This window comes from Xiphophorus maculatus, chromosome 21 (assembly GCF_002775205.1).
Source record: "Xiphophorus maculatus strain JP 163 A chromosome 21, X_maculatus-5.0-male, whole genome shotgun sequence".
In the NCBI taxonomy this organism is placed as follows: domain Eukaryota; kingdom Metazoa; phylum Chordata; class Actinopteri; order Cyprinodontiformes; family Poeciliidae; genus Xiphophorus; species Xiphophorus maculatus.
This window is the reverse complement of record NC_036463.1, coordinates 26,382,546-26,408,724: the sequence shown is the minus strand read 5'-3', so window position 1 is coordinate 26,408,724 and position 26,179 is coordinate 26,382,546. Positions and strand designations below refer to the sequence as shown.

At 37.4% G+C, this 26,179-nt stretch overlaps 1 protein-coding gene across 1 annotated transcript; it reads left to right on the top strand.

The window, feature by feature from the left end:
• The first annotated feature begins 5,668 nt into the window (after positions 1 to 5,668).
• LOC102224022 lies at positions 5,669 to 25,654 on the top strand. The gene is made up of 14 exons (XM_023326825.1): positions 5,669 to 5,771; positions 8,794 to 9,111; positions 9,525 to 9,782; positions 10,369 to 10,473; positions 10,571 to 10,619; positions 10,828 to 11,024; positions 13,209 to 13,282; positions 18,238 to 18,346; positions 22,954 to 23,271; positions 23,346 to 23,612; positions 23,927 to 24,013; positions 24,102 to 24,156; positions 24,276 to 24,299; positions 25,250 to 25,654. Exons 1-14 carry the CDS (start codon positions 5,708 to 5,710, stop codon positions 25,356 to 25,358), a joined length of 2,034 nt encoding a protein of 677 aa, XP_023182593.1. The 5' UTR covers positions 5,669 to 5,707; the 3' UTR covers positions 25,359 to 25,654.
• Positions 25,655 to 26,179: the final 525 nt, after the last annotated feature.

The window sequence follows — 26,179 nt, the reverse complement described above, 5'->3', positions numbered from 1 at the left end:
TGAACTTCTGAAAACTACTTGTTCAATCTTCAAATCATTGTGTCACCAGTGTACATAAAAAACATTTCTTTTTTCTTTCAGCAAGTTGCAAATACATTTGTACCTCATGCAAGTTATGTACTATTCTCTGCTTGTTCTTAAATTTCAGTTGTTTTTGTCATGTTTATCAAAATGGATTCTATTCAATTCAATTCAAATTGAAAATTGAATTATACAGGTCTCTGTTAATGTATGAATCATCAGCACAATCAAATCAATCAAATTTAATTTGTATAGCACCTTTCAGTAACAAGGCATTTCAAAGTGCTTTACATCATAAAAACACAAAAATACAAAGTCATAGAAACACATTACATTTTGCACACCAGATTATTGATTTTTCATGATTAGGTTTCAAAAATCAGCTCTAACCAGATGTGTCATTTGTCTAGACTTAAAGAAACTCAGAGTTGACAGATATTTAAGTTTGAGAAACTGAATTTTGCAGGTAATACAAACTGCAACTGAGAAAAACTGTATAAACAGCTGAGAGGAAATGAGAAAATGTACATCTAATGTCCTGAACGAGGAGATAAAACTCTTAGCCTCCATCAAAATACATTTTGCTTGTTTTTTATTCATCAAACTGTTTTTCTGATTGAAAAACAGTGAAATGAAAACAGCATGTAAAAGCTTTCAGTCTGTGACCAAAGGCTGACTTGCTATTAGTTGATTCACAGACAGCTTAGTGTGTCCCTTAAAACAGCTTGTCATTGTTGTTTCTTTCATGTTACTGATACATCTCAGATCCAGTCTTTCAATGGACACAAAGACACATAACAAAAAGACACCCAGTGCACTCTGACAACATGTCTGTAAGAATAAGATGACATCAAGACAAAACGCGAGAGAAGAACAGACACAAAGTCGGCCTTCTATCACCTGAAGAAAATCTCCAGGATTAGAGGACTAACGTCTCAGTGAGATCTAGAGAAACTCATCCAGACGTTAACTTTTAGTCGCATCAATTACTGAAACAGCGTCTTCACAGGTCTGCCTAAAAAAATCAATCAGACAGCTGGAGCTGATCTAGAAATCTGCTGCTGGTGTTCTGACTAAAACCAGGAAGATGGAGCACATCACACCAGTTCTACACTTTCCAAAGGTAGCTATCTCTGGATAGCTACCTTTGGATAGGTATCTGGAAGGATATCCAAAGGTAGCCCTCCAGATACCTTTAGGCTATCTACCTTTGGATAGCTGACTATCCTCAGATATCTATCCTCTAGCTCAGAGGATAGACTATAAAATGCTGTTGTTAGTTTATAAATCACTGTCTCTCAGGTCTCATGGTTCTGGTTCTGGTTCTGGTTCTGCTCTACATTCCCAGAACCAGTACCAAACATGTAGAAGCAGCATTCAGCCTCTATGCACCATAAATCTGGAACAAACTTCCAGAAAACTGCAAAACAGCCAAAACACCGAGTTCCTTTAATCCATCCATCCATCCATCTTCTTCCGCTTATCCGAGGTCGGGTCGCGGGGGTAGCAGCTTCAGAAGGGAGGCCCAGACTTCCCTCTCCCCAGCCACTTCTTCTAGCTCTTCCGGGGGAATCCCGAGGCGTTCCCAGGCCAGCCGAGAGACATAGTCCCTCCAGCGTGTCCTGGGTCTTCCCCGGGGCCTCCTCCCGGTGGGACGTGCCCGGAACACCTCACCAGGGAGGCGTCCAGGAGGCATCCTGACCAGATGCCCGTGCCACCTCAACTGGCTCCTCTCGATGTGAAGGAGCAGCGGCTCTACTCTGAGTCCCTCCCGGATGACTGAGCTTCTCACCCTATCTCTAAGGGAGAGCCCAGCCACCCTACGGAGAAAACCCATTTCGGCCGCTTGTATCCGCGATCTCGTTCTTTCGGTCATGACCCAAAGCTCATGACCATAGATGAGGGTGGGAACGTAGATCGACCGGTAAATCGAGAGCTTCGCTTTTTGGCTCAGCTCTCTCTTCACCACGACGGACCGGTACAGCGCCCGCTTGACGGCAGACGCTGTGCCAATCCGCCTGTCGATCTCCCGCTCCCTTCTTCCCTCATTCGTGAACAAGATCCCGAGATACTTGAACTCCTCTGCTGTATTTAAAGGAACTCCGAGTTCCTTTAAAATTAGATTAAAACCCCACCTGGTTAGAGTGGCTGTTAGGTTTTTTTATGTTTGTATGAAAATCACTTTGAATTTCCTTGTTGCTAAAATGTACACTCCAAATAATCCTACCTTGCCTGAAGATTATTTGTTGCACCACATTTTATGCAAAGTTATTAGAATAAAGAGGGCTGAATACAAGTCATGCATCCCTCACTTTCAGCTTTTATCCACTACTTTGTGCTGATCCATCACATGACATTTATAATAAAATGCATGTGTGATAAGATGTGGAAAAACTGCAAGATGCATGAAGCTTTACTAAAGCTCAGTTGTTACAGAAAAGGTTAGATTTTAACTGGCTAAACTCAAAACGCTTTGACAAGATGTAACTAAACAAACAAACTCAAGTCTTAAACTGAAAGCATTTTAGAGCTGTTCCAAAAAAAAACCAAACAGGTTTTTCTGCATGTTCTAGTCAGTTTCCAGGTACTGATGCAGCTATTTACTTTCGGTTCAAGGATGAATGTAGAAAATTCTTCACTAACATCAGCTAAAGCACAGCTTTCTGTATCTATTGTAACGATGGTACAGCAGTACTATGGTATAGCTTGCTGTCTTGTAAAAACTGCTTTGTGTAAGTCAGTACTGTCTGTTCTTTATTAGTCATTACTTTTTCTCCATGAACTTAGACATATTGTTAGTTTTGCCACACCTGATCCTCATTGATGTTCATTGTCTATTTGTTCTGGTTTTGACCTCAGATCTTGATCTGAGGTCAAAACCTTTCATGAGGTTTTGCTTTCATCAAAACAAAAACATCATTCTAATCTCATGAATCAGTACATGTCTTTGGCCAGCTTTGTTAAAAGCAGAAATATCAGCAGTTTTTAAAAACAGTTCAGCTACAATTTATGTGTGTTTGAAGGTGGAAACAGAACCTGTGTGTATGAATGAGTGAGTTAGGGAAACATTGCAAAGTGTTTTGGTAGAGTCTGAACAGGATAAGATGAAGATCTAATGATGAAGCCAGTGATATCACCTTGGCAACCAGCATTTCCTCATTGCACTCATTTCTGTCAAGAAGACAGTCAAGGAAAAGTACCAGAAACATTTTAAACCCAGATTTGTGAGAGTTTCCTGACAAGTTGTTGATTTAAATAAAGCTTTTCATTTGATCCTAGTAGGTAAAAGCTTTCTTTTTATCAATGAGTCGCCGAGTCTCTTGTCTTTTTGTGTTTTGTTTGCTGAAGCTGTAAAATCTCTGAATGTGTCATCTTGAAAGACTCTTTATATCTTTAGGAGTCCTTTATCCAGAACAACTGAACCACTGCTGTGTTTTTGTTGCAGACATGTTCCACGTGAGCTTTGCGTTTTAAAATAGTTTCTTGTTTTTGTTCAAATATCTTTACAATTCAGAATATGTAAGAAGTACATTGTTTGTTTCAGTGAGAGCTCAGCACTCAGCCAAGCAAACGGGATGTCGGGATGTTTAATGCATTAACTGGACATAACTACTGGTTAACTATTGATTATGAAACCAAAAGTATTTTTGGTTTCAAGATTCCAGACTTTATTTGCCATTGTTCAGTTAAACAACTTAATTTTTAAACCACTAACTTAGAAGGAGATCTCTCATAAGATGGAGATGTAAAATAACAAAAGATCTAAAGTACAAATATCACACACCCGCACACCCCCACACGCCCACGCCCACACACACACGCCCACACACACGCCCACACACATACAGTATGTTTGTGCAGCCATCTTTACTGGGACTTTCCATTGACTTCCATTCATTTTTACAGCCTAACCCTAACCCTTATCCTAACCCTAACCTTAACCAAAACTCAATTCACACCTTAGTCCTAAATCTGACCCTTGACCCCAAAACAGCATTTCCCCACAAGAAACCAGGCTGTTCCCCACAAAACAGCCTGGTCCCCACAAGGAGCAGTGTGTCCCCACAACGTAGTATGTGTCAGGACAATGGTTCCCACAAGGTATTAGAAACAAACGCACACGCACACACACGCACACACACACACACACCCACACGCACATACACTTCTATCACCCAGCCAAAATTTTAAATTCTGTGAACAGAAATCTAAAATAGAATAGAAATAACCTTTAAGTCCATCAGTGGGATATTCAGGTTTACCAGCAGTAAAATGACTGGCAGTCAGAGCATGTACAAAGATAAATATCTGTAACATAGAATAAAGAATATCATACTGAAAAGTAATGGCAAAATTACAACATAGAATGTGCAGTTAGTGAAATAGTGTATTACGATAGAAAGAAATGTGCAACTGCACGATAATTTTAAAAAATACAAAGTGTGCATGTGTATCTGCACATTAAAAAAAGAGAATCTTAAGAAGTGAAAATAAAACTATGCAAATAATAGCGATGTAAAAACGTCTTTAAATTTGTTGGGAACAGTGACTGGAGAAACTCGAGGAAGGATCTACAAAAACGCTTCTTTGTGCATTTAGGATGCAGCAGTCTGTCTCTGAAGGAGCTCTGCAGTTTTGCAGCAGCATCTTAGGAACATTTGGTCGTCCACTCCTGATAGCTTTAGCTCGAGATAACTGTAAACATAAAAATAAATGAGACATAAAATAAGGTTAATGCGCCACACATTTTTAAGAAAAGATAAATATAAACATATCCTGGATAAAGGTCTGTCATGATAAATGTTAAGCTGTTGGAGTGACATCCTACTAGTATTCAGTTCAGTGAAGAAGAAAAAAGAGTTCAGCCTGGTGCTGCATGTTTTAAAGCCCTGCATCATCTGACATCAGGAAGAAACTCAAAGAGATGGTGGGCAGGGTGGGATGATGTCATGATCATTTATGTAAATCCAATTTTTCTATAATGTGTATGATTTTCTTTCTCTCTGCTGCACCATACATTGGTCTTTCTGCAAGGAGTTTGCATGTTCTGCCGGTTCATGCATGGATTCTCTCTGGGTACTCTGGTTTCCCACAGAGACACACATTAGGTGGGTCTCTAGGTTGTCCCTTTAGGTTTGAGTGTGGATGGTTGTTTGTCCAGTGAGTCTCTGTGATGGATTAGTAACCTGTCCAGGTTGGTCCCTCCTCTCATCCAATAATCACTGTGATTCTGCACAGGCAAGCAGGTAGAGAAAATAAATGGATGGATGTTTCTCTCTCATCTATATATGCAGATGTCCACTTTATTCTTGGTGTAGTTGAGGGATTTATTGTGCTTGGAGCCGAGATGGAGATTCAGTAAAGTGTTTGTTCTAACCACATGTAGTGAGCTCTGTTTTCAAAGTAACTGTGTTTGCAGAGCTGCTACTTTCCTCTTTTTTAATAATTATTGATCTGAAACCAGCTTTCAATAAGCTAAAAATATTAAAATGAAGGTTTAAGATTGTCAAGAAAATTCCCTCAGCTCTTCATGGGCGTGTCCAAAGCTTTGGACCTAAACCAATCAGACGGGAAGCTTTGGACACACCCAGCCTGTAAATAAACCAGCCTCTAGGTTATTTATACATGGAAGGAACAATTTCTCTTTTCTTTTTCTTTCTCTTTTGAGAGCAGGGAACTGAGCACGATGAAGATCAAGTGCTTCAGGTTCCTGGCTGTCCTGAGTTTCCTACTGACTCTCTCAGAAGGAGGTGAGTAACACAAATTACTGAACCTTCAGTTTGATGTATTTTAATATCAACTACAATATATAACATTTTATTTTATGGCACTTTCAAGTCCACAAAATATAACCATACCATAGTTTATAAAAAGATCTCAACAGTCACAATTATTTTTTAATTAAGCTTTTAACATTTTTGTTGTTCTCAGTTATTTAAAGTGAAAATAGAAATGATTAATTTATTGTCAACTTTTTATTAAGTAATAATTCTTTCTCAGGAAATGATATTATAAATTATTGTTCTGGATTATTAACAGTGAGTTATAATCAAAAAAGATAACACACCTGGTTTTGTCTTGGCAAACTATGTAATAATGTGTTGAATTATGAAAATGTGTTGAATTATGAAAATGTGTTGAATTATGAAAATGTGTTGAATTATGAAAATGTGTTGAATTATGAAAATATGTTGTATTATAAGACTGAATGAAACCATTTTAAACAAGTCTAATAAACAGGACATTTAACAAGCAGAGGCAGGAAAGGAAAAACTAAAACTTAAAATTTAAATAGAAGCATGAAATTGACAGAGAAATCAGAAAATTTACTGGTAAATTAAAAGCAGGTAGAACCAGAACCACAGGAACAAATTCAAGGACAGAGAAAAGCTCAGCTCATTGTAAATAAACTACAGGGAAACTGAGGATATGAATAGAACAGAATAGAATAGAATAGAAGTACTTTATTCATCCCAGCAGGGAAATTACTTCGCAGTTACAGCATAGAGACAAGACACAATAACAACGTCCGGGTGTTGAGTCTGGAGTTTGGCTGCGGTAGAGCTGATGACGTCACAGGCCACCACTGCATCAGCTGATGGGGGAATGTAAACAGCAATCAAAATGGTGGACGTAAACTCCCTCGGTAAATAACACGGCCGCATTCCCACAGCCAGAAGTTCAATGTCCGGGCTACAAATCTGTTCCTTCACGTTAACATGACCAGGATTACACCACCTCTCACTCACATAAAGTGCAATCCCGCCGCCCCTCTTCTTCCGACTCTTGGAAAAGTCCCTGTCCCCCGCACCAAGGAAAATCCAGGGATCTCCACGCTGTAGTCCGGAATAAGCGAGTGCAGCCAGGTTTCCGTGAAGCAGAAGATACTGCATTCCCAGTACTCCTTCTGGGTCCTAACCAGCGGCGTGAGTTCGTCTGTCCAATTTACCAAAGACCTCATGTTCCCCACAATAATCGCCGGTACCACTGGCCTGCGCCGTCTCCTCTTCTACCTCCGTTTAACTCCAGACCTGCAGCCCTGTCGTCTCCTCCGTAACTCCTCCGGGACCACAGGCCCGTCTCCGGGCAGCAGCAGAGGCCCACACAGCGCAATCAGCCGTTCACGCGAGCAAACACTACTCCGCTCGGCGAGGTTGTCCGCAACCAAGAGTATAAAAAGTAGCAGACGAACGCGGAGAACAGCGACAGAACCACATCCAGCCATTGTGGAAAGCCCAACTGATGATCCATGGGTTCTTCAAGCACGGATCATTAATCGGTTACAGCAAATATACACAGACAAACACACACGACGGGAGCTGCGTCTGCAGGCAGCCAGCTGCGCCGGCCAGGAGGCAGGAGATTTTATTTACAAAACATTTCAAATTTCAAAAGCAAAATACTAAACATCTGACACCCAAAACTGACAAACTGACAGATTAAGCAACAACTTCTCTACAGTCCTGTTATAATTTATAGACATAAAAATTCTGATTTAATCTAAATTAAATTCAGTTTGAAAGATTCAGCTTCAGAAATGAGAAAGTTTTGAACAATATTTAACTCATTCCTGTTCAGTTCTATTACACAGTTGTTCTTATTCATAATTTTTTTTATAAATAAAAACAATGTAAATTTTTATTAAAATGAAAATGTGAATTAAAGTAATATTGTATTATATCAGTGGTTCTTAACCTGTGTTTGATCGAACCCCAGGGGTTCGATGAGTCGGTCTCAGGGGTTCGGCGGAGCCTCTGCCGCAGAGGTAAAGACACACCTGTGTAAAGTCGTGATGACCCGCCCCGCTTGGCCATCACTGGCTGCAGAGGATCATGTTACATTGCTCGGCCAATCAGGGCTGCGGGGAATTTGGTGCATGCAGTATCAGCGGCTGTCGTAGTTGTATGTCGCGTGGTTTCTTTCTTAATATTTTTATCCATACTAAATATGTCGAGCAAAAAAAGCAGAAAATGAACAGACTTTGCTCTGAAGATGCACTTGCCAAGGTGAAGCCACGCCTCTCTGAACTGGTCTCCCAAAGACAACAGCAGGAGTCACACTGATTTACAGGTATGCAATTTGTGCAATACTTTATTCTGGCCCCAAAAAAGTATTTTGTGGATTCAAAACGACAAAAAACTAATTAAATTTAAAATAAAAAAAATTAAGAAAATCTTTTAATTCTGTGAAAAATTCCAAATGTATTTTTAATTAGTAAAATAGTAAAAAAATATTTTGGGGGCTGAAATTCTTTTATGGGGCCGAAATATTTTTTGGGGGCCAGAATAAAGTAACACTGTAACTTGCTGTGAGTTCATGGTTTTGTTCTTTGAGCCAAGGTAACGTTCATGCATTGCTCATTTTGTGCACCAGCAAAAAAACATATACCTATGTCTTGAATTTGGAAAAAAAATATATTTTATTTATCACTAAAGAAGGGTTCGGTGAATGCGCATATAAAACTGATGGGTTCGGTACCTCAAAAAAGGTTAAGAACCACTGGTCTAGAGGAATGTAGTTAGGTTTCTTTGTGAGAGTTAAAGGCTTCAGTGATGACAGCAGCTGTTGCTGGACATTTCTGACTGATTTAACTTGATTCAAAGGCCAAATCATAAAAATGAAAGAGAAACAATAATTTAATATGGTTTAATTTTTATCATGTAAAGACTTTGAACCACTTTGCTGCTGAAATGTTTTGCCTGACACAGTGATTTTCTTTTCTTCAGAAATAAATTATTTATGGGTTTGATGTTTATTTTTTCCACATTGCAGATACTCAGGTGACCTGTGTTTTAAATGAGAGTTGCATTTTACCTTGTGATCTCCATGTTGGCTCAGATCCTCTCATCCACTGGATTCACATGTCAACCAGGGAACATTTCGTCCATTCTTTCTACAATAACCAAACCCAGTTGGGACACCAGGTCCAACGGTTTCGAGGCAGAACGTCTCTGTTCACAGATCAGATCCCCAGAAGAAACGCCTCTCTGCTGCTCACAGCGGTGAAGATCCAAGATGAAGGACGATACGTGTGCCGCACAAGTACCTCAGAAGGCAACAAAAAAGCATTTGTTGATCTAAAAGTAGAAGGTAAATTTATTCTACACTATAGCAAAGTTGTCAGTACTGTTGCCTCACAGTGAGAAGGTCATGGGTTCAAATCCAAGTGGAGCCTCTGTGGGAGGATTTTGCAGGTTCTCCCAGTGCATACATGGGTTAAACCCACCATAAAAAACATGCATGTTAGGTTAACTGGTGACTCTAAATCATGTATGCATGATTCTTCTATGAAGTCCTGTGGTGGGCCAGGAAGCAGTACAGGGAGAACGCTGCTTCTGATTGGTTAACCACCAGACAAAGACACCAGGCCTCCCCTGGAACAGGAGACGGGTATAAATAAAAGAACATGAAAGTTTTTTCATATGTCTTATTTATTCTTAAAGATGACATATGTATTGTTATTAGTTTAACCATTAGTGTCTTCCATGTTCTTGTGTTTGCAGCTCCAGTCTCTGCAATCAGAATCCATCAGGATGGAAACAGGATCACCTGCAGCTCAGAGGGGATCTACCCTCAACCTGAACTCACCTGGTCCACTGAGCCTCCATGCAAAACAACTCTTCAGAACAAGACAATGGTCCAACAGACTGATGAGCAGCTTTACAACATCACCAGCTGTCTGATGGACCACGACCCTAATTTGACCTACTACTGCACCGTCAAAACTCAGACGAACCAGAAGACAGGTTTGGTTAAACCTGGTAAGAACAAGTTAAATTTAAAAAGAGATTTTTCTTCATTTCATGGCTGGATTTACTTTTCCTGACGCATCAACTGCTGTGTCTCCACCTGCACCATTAGGACAGACTGTGGGGAGTTTTGTCCTCTTGAAAACAAGAGATTTTGTTCATGAAAATTATGATAAATGTTGGAAAATTGTGTGCAGTGTTTTGAAAAAAGTGTGTTTTAGAAGTGAAGTTTCAGTGTAAAGCAGGAAATGTGCTTGTAGTTTAGCAGAAGTGGTTCAGGGTTATGGTTTAGAGGAAGAACGTCTCCGTCATACACACACAGTGTGTGTGGGTCAGGAAATCAGAAATGATTTACAGTCCAGCTGCTCCTTCTTGGACAAATTGAGAGAAATTTTATATTTTAATATAAAATATGTACATTTCTCACAGACAATGCTAAACCTGATTTGTCTTGTTTGGACTTATGCTTAATAAAATTGCTAAAGTTAAATCTTTCCCTGTAATTCTTGAATACATAACAAATAGTAAAAATGTTTTCCTCTCCTATCTGCATCCATCCAGAAACGTCTCATGACAACCGATTCTTCTTCCTCTACAGAAATTTCAAATAATGTTGGAAAGATCTCTGGAATGGTGATTGGGGTTCCACTTGCAGTAACGATCGTAGTGGTGGCTGTGATTTTTATAATTTTAAAGATAAAAGGTAAATGACTCTTGTGATTTTCTCTTACGTTGATTTTCTGATTTAGTTTTTTTTTAGCTTTTTTAATTAATGTTTTCTGAACTCAAACTTTTCTTAGGCTGCACAAAAAACAACACAAAGACTCCAAGCAATCCTGAAGTTCATGAGTAAGTACAGTACATAGACTAAATATATTAAATAATTTCTGCACTCTATGATTATAACAATATTGTAATAAGCATAAAAATGACTGCATAATTTCCAGTTTTATGGAAATAAAACTGGAAATTTTTTTCCCAGTTTTTTTATATTTTGTTCAAGAGAATAATAAAAAAATCATTGTTCTAATTTGAAATGATTTGATTTCTGTTGCAGGAACTCATTGAAATCTGTGGACTGCCTGAATGAATCAAACACTGCTGTTGTAGAACAAAATAATCTAGATACTATAACGTCCACTGCACATCTTTTATCCCCTTATCTTTCCCAAAAAAGTCTCACATACCAGGCAATGTTTCCACGAGCACAACAACAATGTCCTCAAGAAAGTTACTATCTTAACATTTTAAGATGTTAAAATACTTTTCTAAAGTCTATTTCTTCCATTAAATTGATAATAATTATAATGAAGCCTTGGCGTAAATTCAAACTGGAAGAATCTCCAGCCCCACCTGCATCATCCAATCGGTGAGACTCGTTCATCATCATCGACCTATCAGCGCCGGACCAAGCCACGTCACGGCCAATCACCGACCACGCTCCAGCTGATAAGGATCTCCATCAGTGGCATCTTCCAGCTGCGCTCAACCCGCCTCAAGCCTCATTCTTGTTGAAGCTCTGAAATCTATATTTTCGCCTTAAACATCTTAAAACTAATTTTATGAAATAAAAAAGTGGTTTAATTAGTTGCTGCTGCTGGTGGCCCAATGCAAACAATATCTTAAAAAAAATTATTACATGAAAACAAATGAAGTTATGTTGTTTGATTTAAACCTAAAATAAGTTAATAAATTTTGCTTAGCTGTACTAAACAGCCACCTTAATGACTTCTAGCTCAAAACTGCCTTTACTTCCAATCACTGCTGGTGTTCAGAAACCCTGATGGCTTATGGGTAATATTTGGTGTTTTAAAATATCCAGTGAAACAGAGTAAAGATAACAAGATTGTTTTTTGTTGTATGGATGAACTTACAGATACTACAGGAACAATTGATTTTCTGAAAAAATGACAAAATCTTGTATCTTGAACAATGTTTGACCTCATTACTAAATAAATCTGCATAAAGAATTTTTATTGTTGATTTCACAGATTCATTTATGTTAAATTTACTGCACAGAATCATTTTTTCCAGTGTTGCTAATAATCAGCAGAGATTTTGTTCATTAATCTTAATTTACTAAGGATTATTTCTGTCATTTCTCACTGGCTACATGAAGAAGTTAAGATGATTTTTCTAATCCTGTTTTCTGAAGTTATGAAGGTTTGAACATCTGAACTCTGTGGGATAAATTCACTTTTTTGTTATTAGAAAGTAGTTTATCTAATAAACAAGTTTAATAAGTGCCTTAAAATCACCTTTTATTTTATTTAACAGCCTCATTTTTATTGTATTTTGTACAGTGATTAAAATGTGTATATCAAATATATCAAACTCACCATTAAAATGATTTAATTCAAAATATAAATAAAAAATATAAAAACATTTTATACATCTTTTTAACTGCATAGACATATTATATGATGTAATAATGTACATCATGTACACTCTAAAAAGAAATGAGTTGAACCAAATTAATTGACTTGCTTCAGTTGGTAACAAGTAATTCAATAAAGTTTATCCAACTCGGTTTATTAAGTTTTTAAACTGAATTCATTAAGTTGGTTTAACTTGACAAGTTTAAGTCAGTCTTACTCAAATCATTTAGTTAACTCAAATAAAGAAGTAAACTAATAATAAATAATCTCTCTTTAAAGGGACGTTTGGCTCAGGCAGCTTTTATCTGACAGCAGACAGACAGAGAGGAAAACATGAAGCAAAGGTCATAAAGCTCTAATCTCTTCCTCAGGAACCAGAAACCAAAGACAAAGTCTCCAACCTGCTGTCACTTTCTTCTCTGCTGTTCTGGTCCAAAACGTTAAATATAGTTAATCTATAGTTAATCTATAGTTAAATTGGTTAGACTTTCATTTCAGGGGAAACTTACTATTAAGATCAAAACTCAGATTCAACCAGTGGATCACCAACATTTGCACTTTAACTTTTCATTTTATCTGGTTGTTTGCAGTTAAACAGGAAACAGCACACGACTTTCACATGGACAGAAACGATTAAATTAAAGTAATATTAAGTTGTGCCTGTAGATCATTGAATTAGAGTTAATCATTGTAAATACTGTACATTGATCAACAATCTCAAATAATACACAAAGAGTCTAGATTAGTTACAATATGGATGTTTTTTCTCTGTGTCTTTACTCTCCTTTAACATCGTCCACATCTGGCTCCTCCAGACCGTTTATCCCAAACTCTCAGGTTTTCCTTCTCCACCGTTTTACAATCAGACATTTTAATTTGGAACAGAATAGAGAGGATGAGAAGATGTTGTTGGCACAACAGTCATGATGGATCTCAATAACAAATGTTGACCTTTACTGTTGATCTGCAGCAAGCAGAAATGTTTTCAGTTTTGATTTAAAGGAAAATCTGCTCTGACTTTGTTTTGTGTTTTTGAACAAACTTTCTATTCACCATGAAGTTCCTCCTGCCTCATGTTTCTGCTGCACCTTCGGCTTTAAGGAAACAATCAACCTGAACAATCAAGAGGATCTGGTATTTTATCACAGTCTGGTGTCATGGCTGCCAGAGAGAAACTATGAGTTTGTCTTATCTTTCTAGTTTTTCAGGTTATTTAGTTTGTTGCTCTAACATAAAAACCTTCAGTTATTGTTTTTCCTCCTCACATTAATCTCCTTAAGTTTTTGTTTCAGTGGCTGAAAATCTCATATAAAACATGAAACAACTGAAAAAATGACTTTTAATAATATATATGGATCATCTTTAGGATGCTTTGTAAAAATATATATATATATATATATATATATGAACAAACAATTTCTTAGTTGCTTCAGTTCTTGTTTCTTGTTTCCTTCTTCATGTTGTCCATCCAAATCATCCTGTACCAGAACAGCTAACCTGCTGTGATCTGAAGACACTGAGATTCAGCCGAGTTCCTGCAATTCAAACAAACAGAAAATCTTTAATCAGAACAACACAAAATTTATTTATGTTTAGATATAAATATGATTTCTGCAACGCAATCTAAAGCAATTTTATACTCATCTGGTTTTATCTGGAGTTTAATGAAATTCACTGATTGTTTTGATCTTAAAGTGCTTTTCCTAATTTATTTATTTTGGTTTTCATTTATCTATATTAAACAGGCCTATTGTAGAAACATGGTACTGTATTTAATTTGATGATTTTGGTGAAAATACTTTTGTAACCTGACTGTTTCTAATGAACCAAATCAAAAATACTTTATTTATCCAACCTTGTTACTTTATGCAACTCATTTCATCCATGTCTCTTCAGAACGTTGCTGTGAATGTTGATGCTGGATTGGATTTAGGATAGGTCTAATTCCAGACCTATCCTAAATCCAAAACTGTTTTGAGGAGCTAATTATTTGCTCCCAGTTGTAAAAACAATACTTTGTTGTCATAGCAACTGTTTAAAGGTAGAAAAATGAGAACAAAAATCCTGGCGCAGCATCCAGAACCAGAGTGAACTATCGAACATGAGGCGCCAAATCAAATAAATCTAACATAGATGCGGCAACATGCTGCGGCACAATCTCAGAACTAGAATTGTTAAATAATTAATCTGCTTGTTTGTGTGTTTTATTGTGTCTTGTTTGTCCATGTGGCCTCGGCGTGGTTAAGGGTTTATGACACATGAAAATAAACACAACTACTAATGAAGAAAAAAGTTCATTTGTTTGCTTTATAAAATGTATGGTCCTGTATTATTTAATAAAATAAATTAGATTTAAAATTTAAGTGCAAAACAGCATTTCTTGAGGATTTACTTACTGTTGGTTTGCAGCTTTGTTTGACCTGAGAAAAGAAATGTAACATGAAAAACATGTAACAAAATGTTTTACATTAACAGTTATTTTTTATGCATTTGCTTATCTTCCAAGATAAATATTAACTACATAATTTATTTATTTAGTCACTTACTGTTGATGTGCTGCTGTTTTGCATATGGCTTCTATGATTACTGAGCAACAACCAAGAAAATATTTTGAATCAGATAACGGCACCATGAACACAAAACATGTTCATAAATAATTTAAAAACCAAAGTCAGAGTCTTTTACTTACCTCCTATAATTATGAATATCAGTATCCACAGGAGGAATGCTTCAATTATTATTGCAATTACTTTACTTGGGTCCATAAATTTCTCTGGGGAGAATAAAGTCAGATTAAACTCATGTTTGTGTGGATGGACTCTGATTGCTACTAGATAAAGCAGTAGTGTTAATTTGCCTGTTACTGAAAAGTAGTGCAGTAATAATAATATTATCTGTGAACCAAGTCAAAAGAAAATCATGTGATGCTACATCTTTGATTTACACCAGAAGTAGTCCAGAAAAGAAAGATGCAGCTGAATGAAGATATTTAGAAAATGTTAATAATAAAGTTACTTACTTCTTTTACAAAAAGACGCTCTTATCCTGTTTCTGCCGCTGCTGACGGTGCAGCTGTATATCTGGTCTTTAAAACTGTCTGAGACCAGCAGGGAGCTGCTGATGCTGTAAAGCTGCTCTTCAGTCTGATGGACTGTGGTTCTGTTGTGGAGCTCCAGTTCAGATGGAGGATAGATGAACCAGGTGAGTTCAGGTTTAGGGTAGATATCCTCTGAGCTGCAGATGATCCTGTTTTCTACCTTCTTTATGTTGACTTTTATTAGAGCTGCAAAATAAGCAAATGAATACATCAATAATAGTAAAGAAATATTACACTAACTAAATTTACCACAATAAAGCCAGTCTACCTTCAACCTTTAGCTGAATGAATGTTTTCTTGCTTCCTCTCTCTGTGCTGCTGTAGCATCTGTATCTCCCTTCATCCTGGATCTTCACTCCTGTCAGTTTTAAGGAGGCGTTTCCTCTGGAGATCAGATCCTTAAACAGAGACGTCCGACCTTTGAACTGCTGGTCCTGCCGTCCCAGCTGGTCCTCACTATCATAGTATGAGTGGACGTTATGCTCTCTGGATGTTAAATGGTCCCAGCGGAGGATCGTATCAGAACTGGGATCAACATTACAGGGTAAAATGCAGCTCTGTCTGAAAACACAGGTCACTGTGGGATCTACAGGAAGAGATGAAAGGAAACCAGATATTTACATACAGAAATATAAAGACATGTTTGCATGTTTCTGAACTTTTTGTCTTGTTTTAGCTTCGTTAGAATTACCCAAATTATTTCTATTATTTCTCAGTGAGATCCACTAACTTCACCTCACAGCCGTTTGTTTGTCAGGTTCACTGTAGTTCCTGGGAGTGAAGCACCTTTCAGTGACATCATGTCAGGAAACACCTGGTGGGACTGAGCATCTCCTGACCTCATCATCACTCCACAGGTCAACACTCTCATGAACATTATTAAAGGCTTAATTTAGAAATGTTGTGACCTGCTGAAGGTAGAGTACCGGAAAGAGCAGCAACAAACTGAGGCCCAATTTCAGTTTGTTAAATTACAAAATAAAACTTCATTTAACTCATATTTCATGTTTACAGCATTTCTATAACAACTGAAGTTGACATATTTTCTTGACTGAGCTATAAAATATATAAAAATACACAATATATTAACTTTTATTTACAAATGTAGCTCACAAAATTTCTGCTTAGGAAAAAATACATATATTTCATCACATAAAAAAAAATCTTCACATTTTTGTCAAGAAAGGTTTAGTTATTGAATGAGTTCCCCAGACTTAATACTGGGCTTTTCTTTGTAAAACAGAAAAACTAAAAGATAACAGTGATTTTATTTTAGATTTGCATGTAGTTACAGAAACAAAGCCCAGCTGGATGATCAGGTTTTATAAAATGATTGTTTATGTTTCACTTTAAACACAAAGTTGTTGTTGTGAAAATGAAGCAGCAGATAAATGTTAAACAAGAAATGTTGTGTATTTTCATATGATTGATAAAACAGATATTTAAAAAAATCTTTCAAGATATTTCTGCCCTTTTAAACAAGATGGTTTCAGTTTGGATAAAACTCAATATGTAAACTGACTAAAGAAAACATTAATCTTTAGTTACACACCTAATTATTGTTGCACACTGTAACTTGTTGCATTTCTGGGCATGTTTGCTGAAAACATCACATTCACATAATACTGGATTATTGTTATTAGAGCTAAATCCTAAATCATTTACTCACCTCCTCTTGAAAGGAGCCAAAGCAAAGACTGGAATATTAAAAACATGGAGCAGAACATTTTCACCATGACAAAACTGACTAAAAATCCTGTCACCTAAAAAACTACTCTTAGTTTTACCTGTAGACAGGTGCTCAACAAAAACTGTTCTGGTTTATTACATGAAAGTCCAGTGTTGTGTAAGAATCCTCCTTCTTGCAGGTGTGGCAAACTGGCCCAGTCAACCTGGCAGGTTTTACACAGGATTCAGTCCATCCCTGGTTTTAGAACCAACCAGAATGTGGAGCATCATACAGTATGCCACCATTATTCATTCAAGTTTTAAATGATTTATCAACCATAATTTAATTGTCTTTATGTCTATTAATTCATGGATATTATTTGTTGGTCCACTGAGCTCATCTCCAGACAAAAATCAGAGAAGAAAATAAAAAATCTGATGTTTTTAACGGAGTATTTTGTTTCTCTTCGTCACTTTGTTGTGTCCCATTAAACAGAAAGTGAAAGTTTGCTCACAAACCAGTCAGACTGGTTTTTGTGGACTGAATGTGAGCTCAACTAACAGGTAACTGGAATGTGATCCTCCAACATCCACTGTCAGACCAACAGCAGTAAAAATCACAAACACAAAGAAAACTGTCAGCTGCAACAATCACTCAACTAGACAGTAAAACATCAAATGTGTTTATAATTTAATCAGGACATAAAATAAAACACAAAGACAGCTGAGCCAACCTGTTAGTTACAAATCATTTTAATAACTAATAAGAGAATACACAGTTAAGTAGGGATCAATAGACCTTAATATTACTAAACATCAATCTGGCAAAAGCTTTGTAGCGATAATATTGCATATGGACTGTGTTCTAATATTTGTTCTAATATTTGTTCTAATATTTGTTGTAATATTTGTTGAAATACATTTTGAGGACAAAGCGTCACAGTTTCAGTTTCAGCAGCAGATGTCACTAGTGAGTAAAGAATGAAGCATCTGATGATGAACCTGTGAACGAAGCAGTGAGCTGGAAAGATTCATTTCTTCATTTCACCGTCAGTAAGAGGAAACACAGGAAACGGTTGGTGAGGAAACTGAAGCACATGGAAACATGGTGAACCCAGAGGGTTAGACGTACCGTGTAGGATCAATCAGAATGATCAGTAATAGTTGATTATCTGTGGCTGTGGGGAAGCTGCAGCTCCACAGAACCGCCCAGTTCCCTGACAGCAGTTTACCTCTCCCACTTATAAACTGGTCAGACCAGTCTGGAGTTGCTCAGTAGTGGAAAGAGTGAAATAGAAAATACATTACTCTTGACTTATAACAGGCAGGATGGTTTATGATACATGTTTTTGTAATCACTTGCGTTATGGTTGAGATTTTGTTCTTCCTGTTTTTGGTGATCCAAACATTAATTTGGCCTGGTGCAAATGGAGGTAAGTCAAATATTTCCTGCATTCTCAGTTTGATCTTATCAACAACAGTGTTAGTTTTTAAATGGTGGACAAAACAAGAACATAAAGAAATATTATTATACTTAAAGTTTGAGGTATGTAATAATTATTTAGCCAAGTTCATTTACACCAATAATTTGACTTTGCTCTCAATGTAAATATTAAATATAAAAATGTGAATTTGGTGGGACGAGCTTGAGTTTTATTTACTAAAGGGTATATTCAAAAGTCAGGAATTGTTTAGTTAATCATAGTTTATGGAAAAAAATGGTGTAAATGATACCTGAGATTTATTAAAATTTAAATGATTCCACAAACTGAAACCTTGTCTGAGCGTGAAGGCATCTTCATTCTTCAGTTATTCTATTAGCAGTTCTTTTCATGTCTCTCCAAGATTATTCAGAAATATTAAAAGGTAAATACATCATTTGCAAGAGCTATGCGAGAAATGCATCTTTTGGGCATTGTTACAGCCCCCCCCCCCCTCCAGACCACTAAGGGTAAGTTCTGGCACTGGATATAACACACAAAAAAGTAATCTAAACAGTTGGTGTCAGTAGCAAAATATAGTTTATACTTAATATAGTATATTTATAGTTCAAGTAAAATCTTAATCACGAGACAACAAGCACAGGGAAGCTTTAAGCTTCAGGGTCTTCAAGGCTAAAACAACAAACAGAACATCCCATTCTTAATTATAAAATAAAAACACTTTCTAGAGGAGAACTAAAGAAAAAGTACAAAACCTGAACTCCCTGGCTAACCACAGAACAGGAGAAAACATTTAACAAACAAAATGGCAGAGAACCCCTTCCACTGTGAATAGAAACAAAACTTAAGTTATACACTTGATGCTTCACAAAATGCTCACAGCAAAATCATCCAAGTCCCCACAAACAGTCAGCTCACAGACAAGATCACATCAGATCAAGGCCCAGAGAAAAAAAAGGAGGGATCTGACATCTCTGGTTGAAGCTCTTTATGGGTTGGCTGACGAGCTCCAACCAATTGCACCTGTGGCAGCCAGGTAAAGCTGAAACACAAAGAGCTCTCTCATGAAGAGAGCCCCTAGAGGTCAGTGACTGTAACACCCTCCCCCATAAAATCCTTCATGAAATAATACAGTGAACCCTTACGGAGCCCTCTAGGGGACATGGGGAATTTTTTTTCTTTTGCGTTCCCTCGCAAAACTGTACTGGTCAGTTATGCAGCATAATTTAATACTGTAAGCCTTTCTTACGGTGGGCGCCGTACTTTATGCTTTAATATAAGGTTATGTGAGGTTTTTCCATGAATGTTAGAAACTTTTTGTGAAATATCTGAAGTTTTATATCTTTCTTTAGGATAGAAAGGCGCCACAAACCTACGATATAAACAGAAACCTTCCGTAAGTAGGAAAGAAATAAAAATACATCCTAATTTGGACTATTTCTGAGTTATTATCGCGGGTAATAAAACATCTGACAGTTTTGATTGTGTCTCTGTTGTTCTAGTCTGAATGGTTTAAAGAGCTGCTTTCAGTGCCGCTCCATCTTAGCCTTAACAGACATAAACATGCAGTAAATAAATCGATTTTCAATCAGTGTTTTGCACCAAACAGTTTTTACTATTAACAAGTTTTTATTATTAAAAACACGACAAACTAATGATGGTAAAGGGCCGCACTGGGTTAACTCTGGAATCTCATCTGTCCGTGTATCAATCAACTCCAAACCTTTTCTTTGTTCTGTCACAATTATCGATTTATTCCATTTTGATGATCAGGCTCCAAACTTTGCCAGGACTGACCGCCCCGCTCACCGCTTCCTCATACACACAAAGCCAGTATCCTTCCCATTCATACCTGGTGACGTCACTCCCACATCGACACACCTAAGTGTCAAAGCCGCCTGCTCCTGTCATATCAACAATTACTTATTTCATTCATATGGCTCTTACAGAGCCTCAGTGAAAACTTGTTTATTATTATTAACTGTTTGGTGTAGGGTAAAGAATACTGTAGTGATTCCCAAATGACCTGACCATGTGTGGTCATGTGCTAGCTGCAATATTTGTTCACGATAACCTTGAGGAATGACAATTTGATCTACTACTCCCCAATCCTCCTCAATACCCTTCTGTTGCAAGGCAGGCCTTGAGATCCATTTTCTAGTAATCCATTCTCAACATAAAACTTATGGGCTTTGTCATTATTTATTGAATCACTCACACCTTTAAAACATTTAGTAAGTGTTTCATCACTTTTCTGAGCTTGGCTCAAACTCTCACGTGACATTGATAGCGGGAGAAAAACCTCAGACTTTGGAGTGAAGTCCTCCTTAAGGGGTGCTGACTCTGAAAGGTCCTCTGCTGGCAGCTTGTCCTCCATCAAAGCAGAGCCAAGAACCGAGTCATCCAAATTCACCTCCTTCAGCTTACGAGCTTGGGACCTGGTAAGAGCACTGACAGCAAATACATCAGGATGGGATTCCAACATCTCCTCTTCACCCGTCATGCAACTGGGATTATCCACCACCTCAGGAATAGGAAGTACTTTGTCTCCAGCAAGATCATTCCCCATTATAAATTCAACCCCCTGAACAGGGAATGAGTTTCTCATCGCAACTTTGAAGAATCCAGAGGCCAACTTGGACTTTATGTGAACATAATGTAAAGGTGCCAGTACATAAGCCATTCCAATTCCTTGCACTATTGTATCTGCATTACAGGAGGTATCAGCATCAAATGGCAGAAAGCTGAACAGGATGAACGACTGGGAACCACCAGTGTCCCTCAGTATCCTCACTGGTTTCTCATCCTCAGGATGTCCTGTTAGGGAGACAAAACCATCAAAAATGAAGGGCTGAAAACAGTCATCAGGTTCACTCATGTTTGAGAGTTGTGGGGAGGATCTCAGAGTCTTGACTAGGCCAACCCCTTTAGCTGGTTTTGGTGGTTGAGGTGCCCGTTTACGTTTTAGGGCCAAACAATCAGAAACAATATGCCCCATTTTATGACCGTAAAAACATTGTCTCTCTGATTTTGAAATTGGAGTGTTCTTAACCTGAGATTGGGGCACATCTTTCCATGTCTTGTCACGAGAGGGTTGGTCAGATTGACACACAAAAACATTTTTGTGAGTAAGGGCAAATTCTTCAGCCAGTACAGCTGCCTTTTGTTAGGTGGAAGCTTTTTGCTCATTCAGGTACAAAACTGTACGATCTGGAAGGCAGTTTTTGTACTCCTCCAACAATATCAATTCACGTAGTGAAGTAAAATCAGTAGTTTTAGTTGCCTGGCACCATCTGTCAAATAACAGTCCTTTTCCCTTGCAAATTCAACAAATGTTTGTGCAGTGGATTTTCTTAAGGCCCTGAACCGCTGCCTGTATGCTTCAGGCACTAGCTCATATACCCTGAGTAAGGCAGCTTTAACTTTGTCATACACAAGACTGTCTTCAACTGTGAGCACTGCACATACTTCCTGTGCCTTACCAATCAGTTTGCACTGCAACAAAAGGGACCAGACATCTGTGGGCCAGTGAAGGGCAACAGCAATACGTTCAAACGCATTAAAATATACCTCCACCTCCGTCTCCCGGAATGGTGGGACCAGGGCAATATTTTTGCTGATGTCAAACGTGGAAGGTGCTGCAGAAGAGGAAGGTTTATCTGGGGAAATACTGACATCGTCTTCATCTCCACCAGAATCTGTAGTGAGAACAGTGGTCAGTTTATGAGACTGTAGCTCCAGCTGACGCATTTTGATGACAGTTTCAGCTTCAATTCTTCAGCATTTAAGCTGGAACTCAAATTCATCCTTCCATTCCCGTTCTTTAGCTTCAAGTTCTAGACGAACTAGACATACCTTTAGACGTGCATCTACACTGGGATTTGAGGACTCAATAGAGAAAGGCTCAAACCGTGGGAGAGAGTCTGGTGGTTTTCCCCCCTCTGGCTTGGCAGCAACAGGTGGCGTCTTCACTCCCTCCTCAGCACAGACCTCAGGCTGATCAGCAGATTCAGAAAAGGTGGCGTCCTCTTTATCCATTTCCACTGAGAGTATTCCTTTTTCAACCAAGCTACTAAAGATAGGAGATTTCAGTTCACTTTTGAGCAAAGACTTAGACACATGGATACCAAAATATGAAGCAATTTCATATAAATCATCTTTTGTACAGACATCAAACTGTTGTACGGTAGGATTACCTAAAAACTCCTCCAAATTAAACTGTGCCATGTTCAAAAATAATCCCGGACGAGCCCCCACTTATGTTACATTATGAACATCATCATGTTACATCAGAAAACATTGGCGAGAACTCCCAAACTACAACTTCAAGAACAGAAAGACGTCATCTTGTTTTTAAAACCTGTGAAGGATGAAGACAGTTCTTTGTTTTTTAGATGAATGTTCCTGCTGTTACTGTCAGAGTTAAAATAAACAACAGCTTTGTTCTGTGCTGAAGTGAAAGAAAAACCAAAACCTGAAACAGCTCACATATCCATGATAATATATTTAAATGTCTTGCAAATTTCCTTTTTTTGAATGCAAATTTATAACAATTGTAAATATGTAAATATCTGGTTTCCTCTCATCTCTTCCTGTAGATCCCACAGTGACCTGTGTTTTCAGACAGAGCTGCATTTTACCCTGTAATGTTGATCCCAGTTCTGATACAGTGACCCTCTGGGACCATTTAACATCAGGAGAGCATAACGTCCACTCATACTATGATAGTGAGGACCAGCTGGGACGCCAGGACCAGCAGTTCAAAGGTCGGACGTCTCTGTTTAAGGATCTGATCTCCAGAGGAAACGCCTCCTTAAAACTGACAGGAGTGAAGATCCAGGATGAAGGGAGATACAGATGCTACAGCAGCACAGAGAGAGGAAGCAAGAAAACATTCATTCAGCTAAAGGTTGAAGGTAGACTGGCTTTATTTTTAGTTAATGTAATATTTCTTTACTATTATTGATGTATTTATTTGCTTATTTTGCAGCTCTAATAACAGAAGTCATTATAAAGCAGATAGAAAACAGGATCATCTGCAGCTCAGAGGATATCTACCCTAAACCTGAACTCACCTGGTTCGTTTATCCTCCATCTGACCTGGAGCTCCACAACAGAACCACAGTCCATCAGACTGAAGAGCAGCTTTACAGCATCAGCAGCTCCCTGCTGGTCTCAGACAGTCCTTATGATCTGACGTACAGCTGCACCGTCAGCAGCGGCAGAAACAGGAAGAGAGTGTCTTTCCATAAAAGAAGTAAGTAACTTTGCTCTGATATTTTTAGCATTCCTAAATATTAGCTTCATTCAGCTGCATCTTTATCTTTTAGACTACATCTTTAAATTTAAATCAAGGCGTGTAAAGCAAATGAAGTAAGGGCATATGGTGTAAATCAAAGAGTAAAGTAGCATTGCATGATTTTCTTTTGACTTTTTCAAAGATATTTTATTACTGCACTACATTTCAGTAACAGGCAGATTAATATCACTGGTTTACATTTGTTTAATAGTAGAAGAAATTTAAATTCCATCCACAGGTACATTAGTTTAATCTGACCTTTTTCTTTCCAGAGAAAGTTATGGACACCCCAAGTAAAATAATTGCAATAATCCTTGGACTATGCCCTCCATGTTTACTGATGTTTGGAATAATAGGAGGTAAGTAAAAGACTCTGACTTTGGTTTTTAAATTATGAACATGTTTTGTGTTGATGGTGCCGTTACCTGATTAAAACTATTTTTCCAGAGCTTTGTTGTTCAGGAACCACAAAACACAGGTGCAAAACAGCAGCACATCAACAGTAAGTGACTAAATAAATAAATTATGTAGTTAATATTTATCCTGGAAGATAAGTAAATGCATAGAAAATAACTGTTAATGTAAAACATTTTGTTAAATGTTCTATATTTTCTTTTCCAGGTCAAACAAAGCTGCAAACCAACAGTAAGTAAATCCTCAGGAAATGTTTTGCTTTTTGTTAAACGCTTAAGTCTGTTTTAAATTTTAAATTTAATTTCCATATATTGAGTAATGCACTACCATATGTTTTATAAAGCAAACAAATTAACCTTTTCCGTCATTAATTATTTAACAATTCTAGTTCTGAAATTGTGCCGCTAATATTAGTAGCATGTTACATCAGTTCTGATTTGTTTGATTTGGCACCTTATGGTCATCATTTGTTTGGTCCATAGTTCCAGATTTTTGTTCTCAATTTTCTACCTTAAACAGTTGCTATGACAACAAATTATTGTTTGTACAACTGGGAGCAAATAATTAGCTCCTCAAAACAGTTTTGGGTTTGGGATAGGTCAAAGTTGAAAAGGAGACTTCATGACACAGAGCAGAGAAGTTCAGTCCATCTCTTCCATCCATCATTAATGCCAAGGATCAAATCCCGACTCCAGCATTTCTCTGGACGACCTTCTGACCAGATGGGCAGATAGATTTAAAGAGGAGAGGCAAAAGCAAATGAGGTGGATTAGCAGAGCCACTACAGCTGATGGTGACATCCAGGATGTGTGGAATATTATTTCTGCTGCTAACATGATGTAATAGTTATGAGACTGTTATAAAGGAACAGACTTCAGTCAGAGGCCTCTTTATTAGACTGACTGCTACTGGAGCTGCTTCCTGCATCAACATTCACAGCAACGTTCTGAAGAGACATGGATGAAATGAGTTGCATAAAGTAACAAGTTTGGATAAATAAAGTATTTTTGATTTGGTTCATTAGAAACAGTCAGGTTACAAAAGTATTTTCACCAAAATCATAAAATTAAATACAGCACCATGTTTCTACAATAGGCCTGTTTAATATAGACACATGAAAACCAAAATAAATAAATTTTGTGTTGTTCTGATTAAAGTTTATCTGCCTGTTTGAATTGTAGGAACTCGGCTGAATCTGAGTGTCTTGAGATCAGTGCAGTTGTTTTGGCACAAGATGAGGAACAACAGGATGATTTGGATGGACAACATGAAGAAGGAAACAAGAACTGAAGATAAACTAAATTTTCAACAAAAAACTAAAACATTTCAATTATCTGGAATCTCTGAAAAACAAACGTTTTTGCTTATGTGTAACTTTAAGTTTTTTTCTTTGTTTTTAGTTTGCAGAGCCTAAAAATAGAATAAGTTATAATAAACATTTTGTAAACATTTTTTAGCCGAGTTCTTTTGCAGAAGCATATTTTTAAAATAGTTTTTACACAACTGTATATGTGCATGTATAGAAATATGTGTATAAATATATTTTTAGAAAGCAAAAGGTGGACCATATATATATTTGTAAAAGTCATTTTTTCAGTTGTTTCATGTTTTATATGAGATTTTCAGCCACTGAAACAAAAACTTAAGGAGATTAATGTGAGGAGGAAAAACAATAACTGAAGTTTTTTATATTAGAGAAACGGACTAAATAACCTGAAAAACTAGAGAAATAACATAAATTAGACAAACTAATAACAGGTTGTTTCTGGCAGCCATGACACAAGACTGTGATAAAATACCAGATCCTCTTGATTGTTCAGGTTGATTGTTTCCTTAAAGCCGAAGGTGCAGCAGAAACATGAGGCAGGAGGAACTTCATGGTGAATAGAAAGTTTGTTCAAAAACACAAAACAAAGTCAAAGCAGATTTTCCTTTAAATTAAAACTGAAAACATTTCTGCTTGCTGCAGGTCAACAGTAAAGGTCAACATTTGTTATTGAGATCTATCATGACTGTTGTTCCAACAACATCTTCTCATCCTCTCTATTCTGTTCCAAATTAAAATGTCTGATTGTAAAACGGTGGAGAAGGAAAACCTGAGAGTTTGGGAT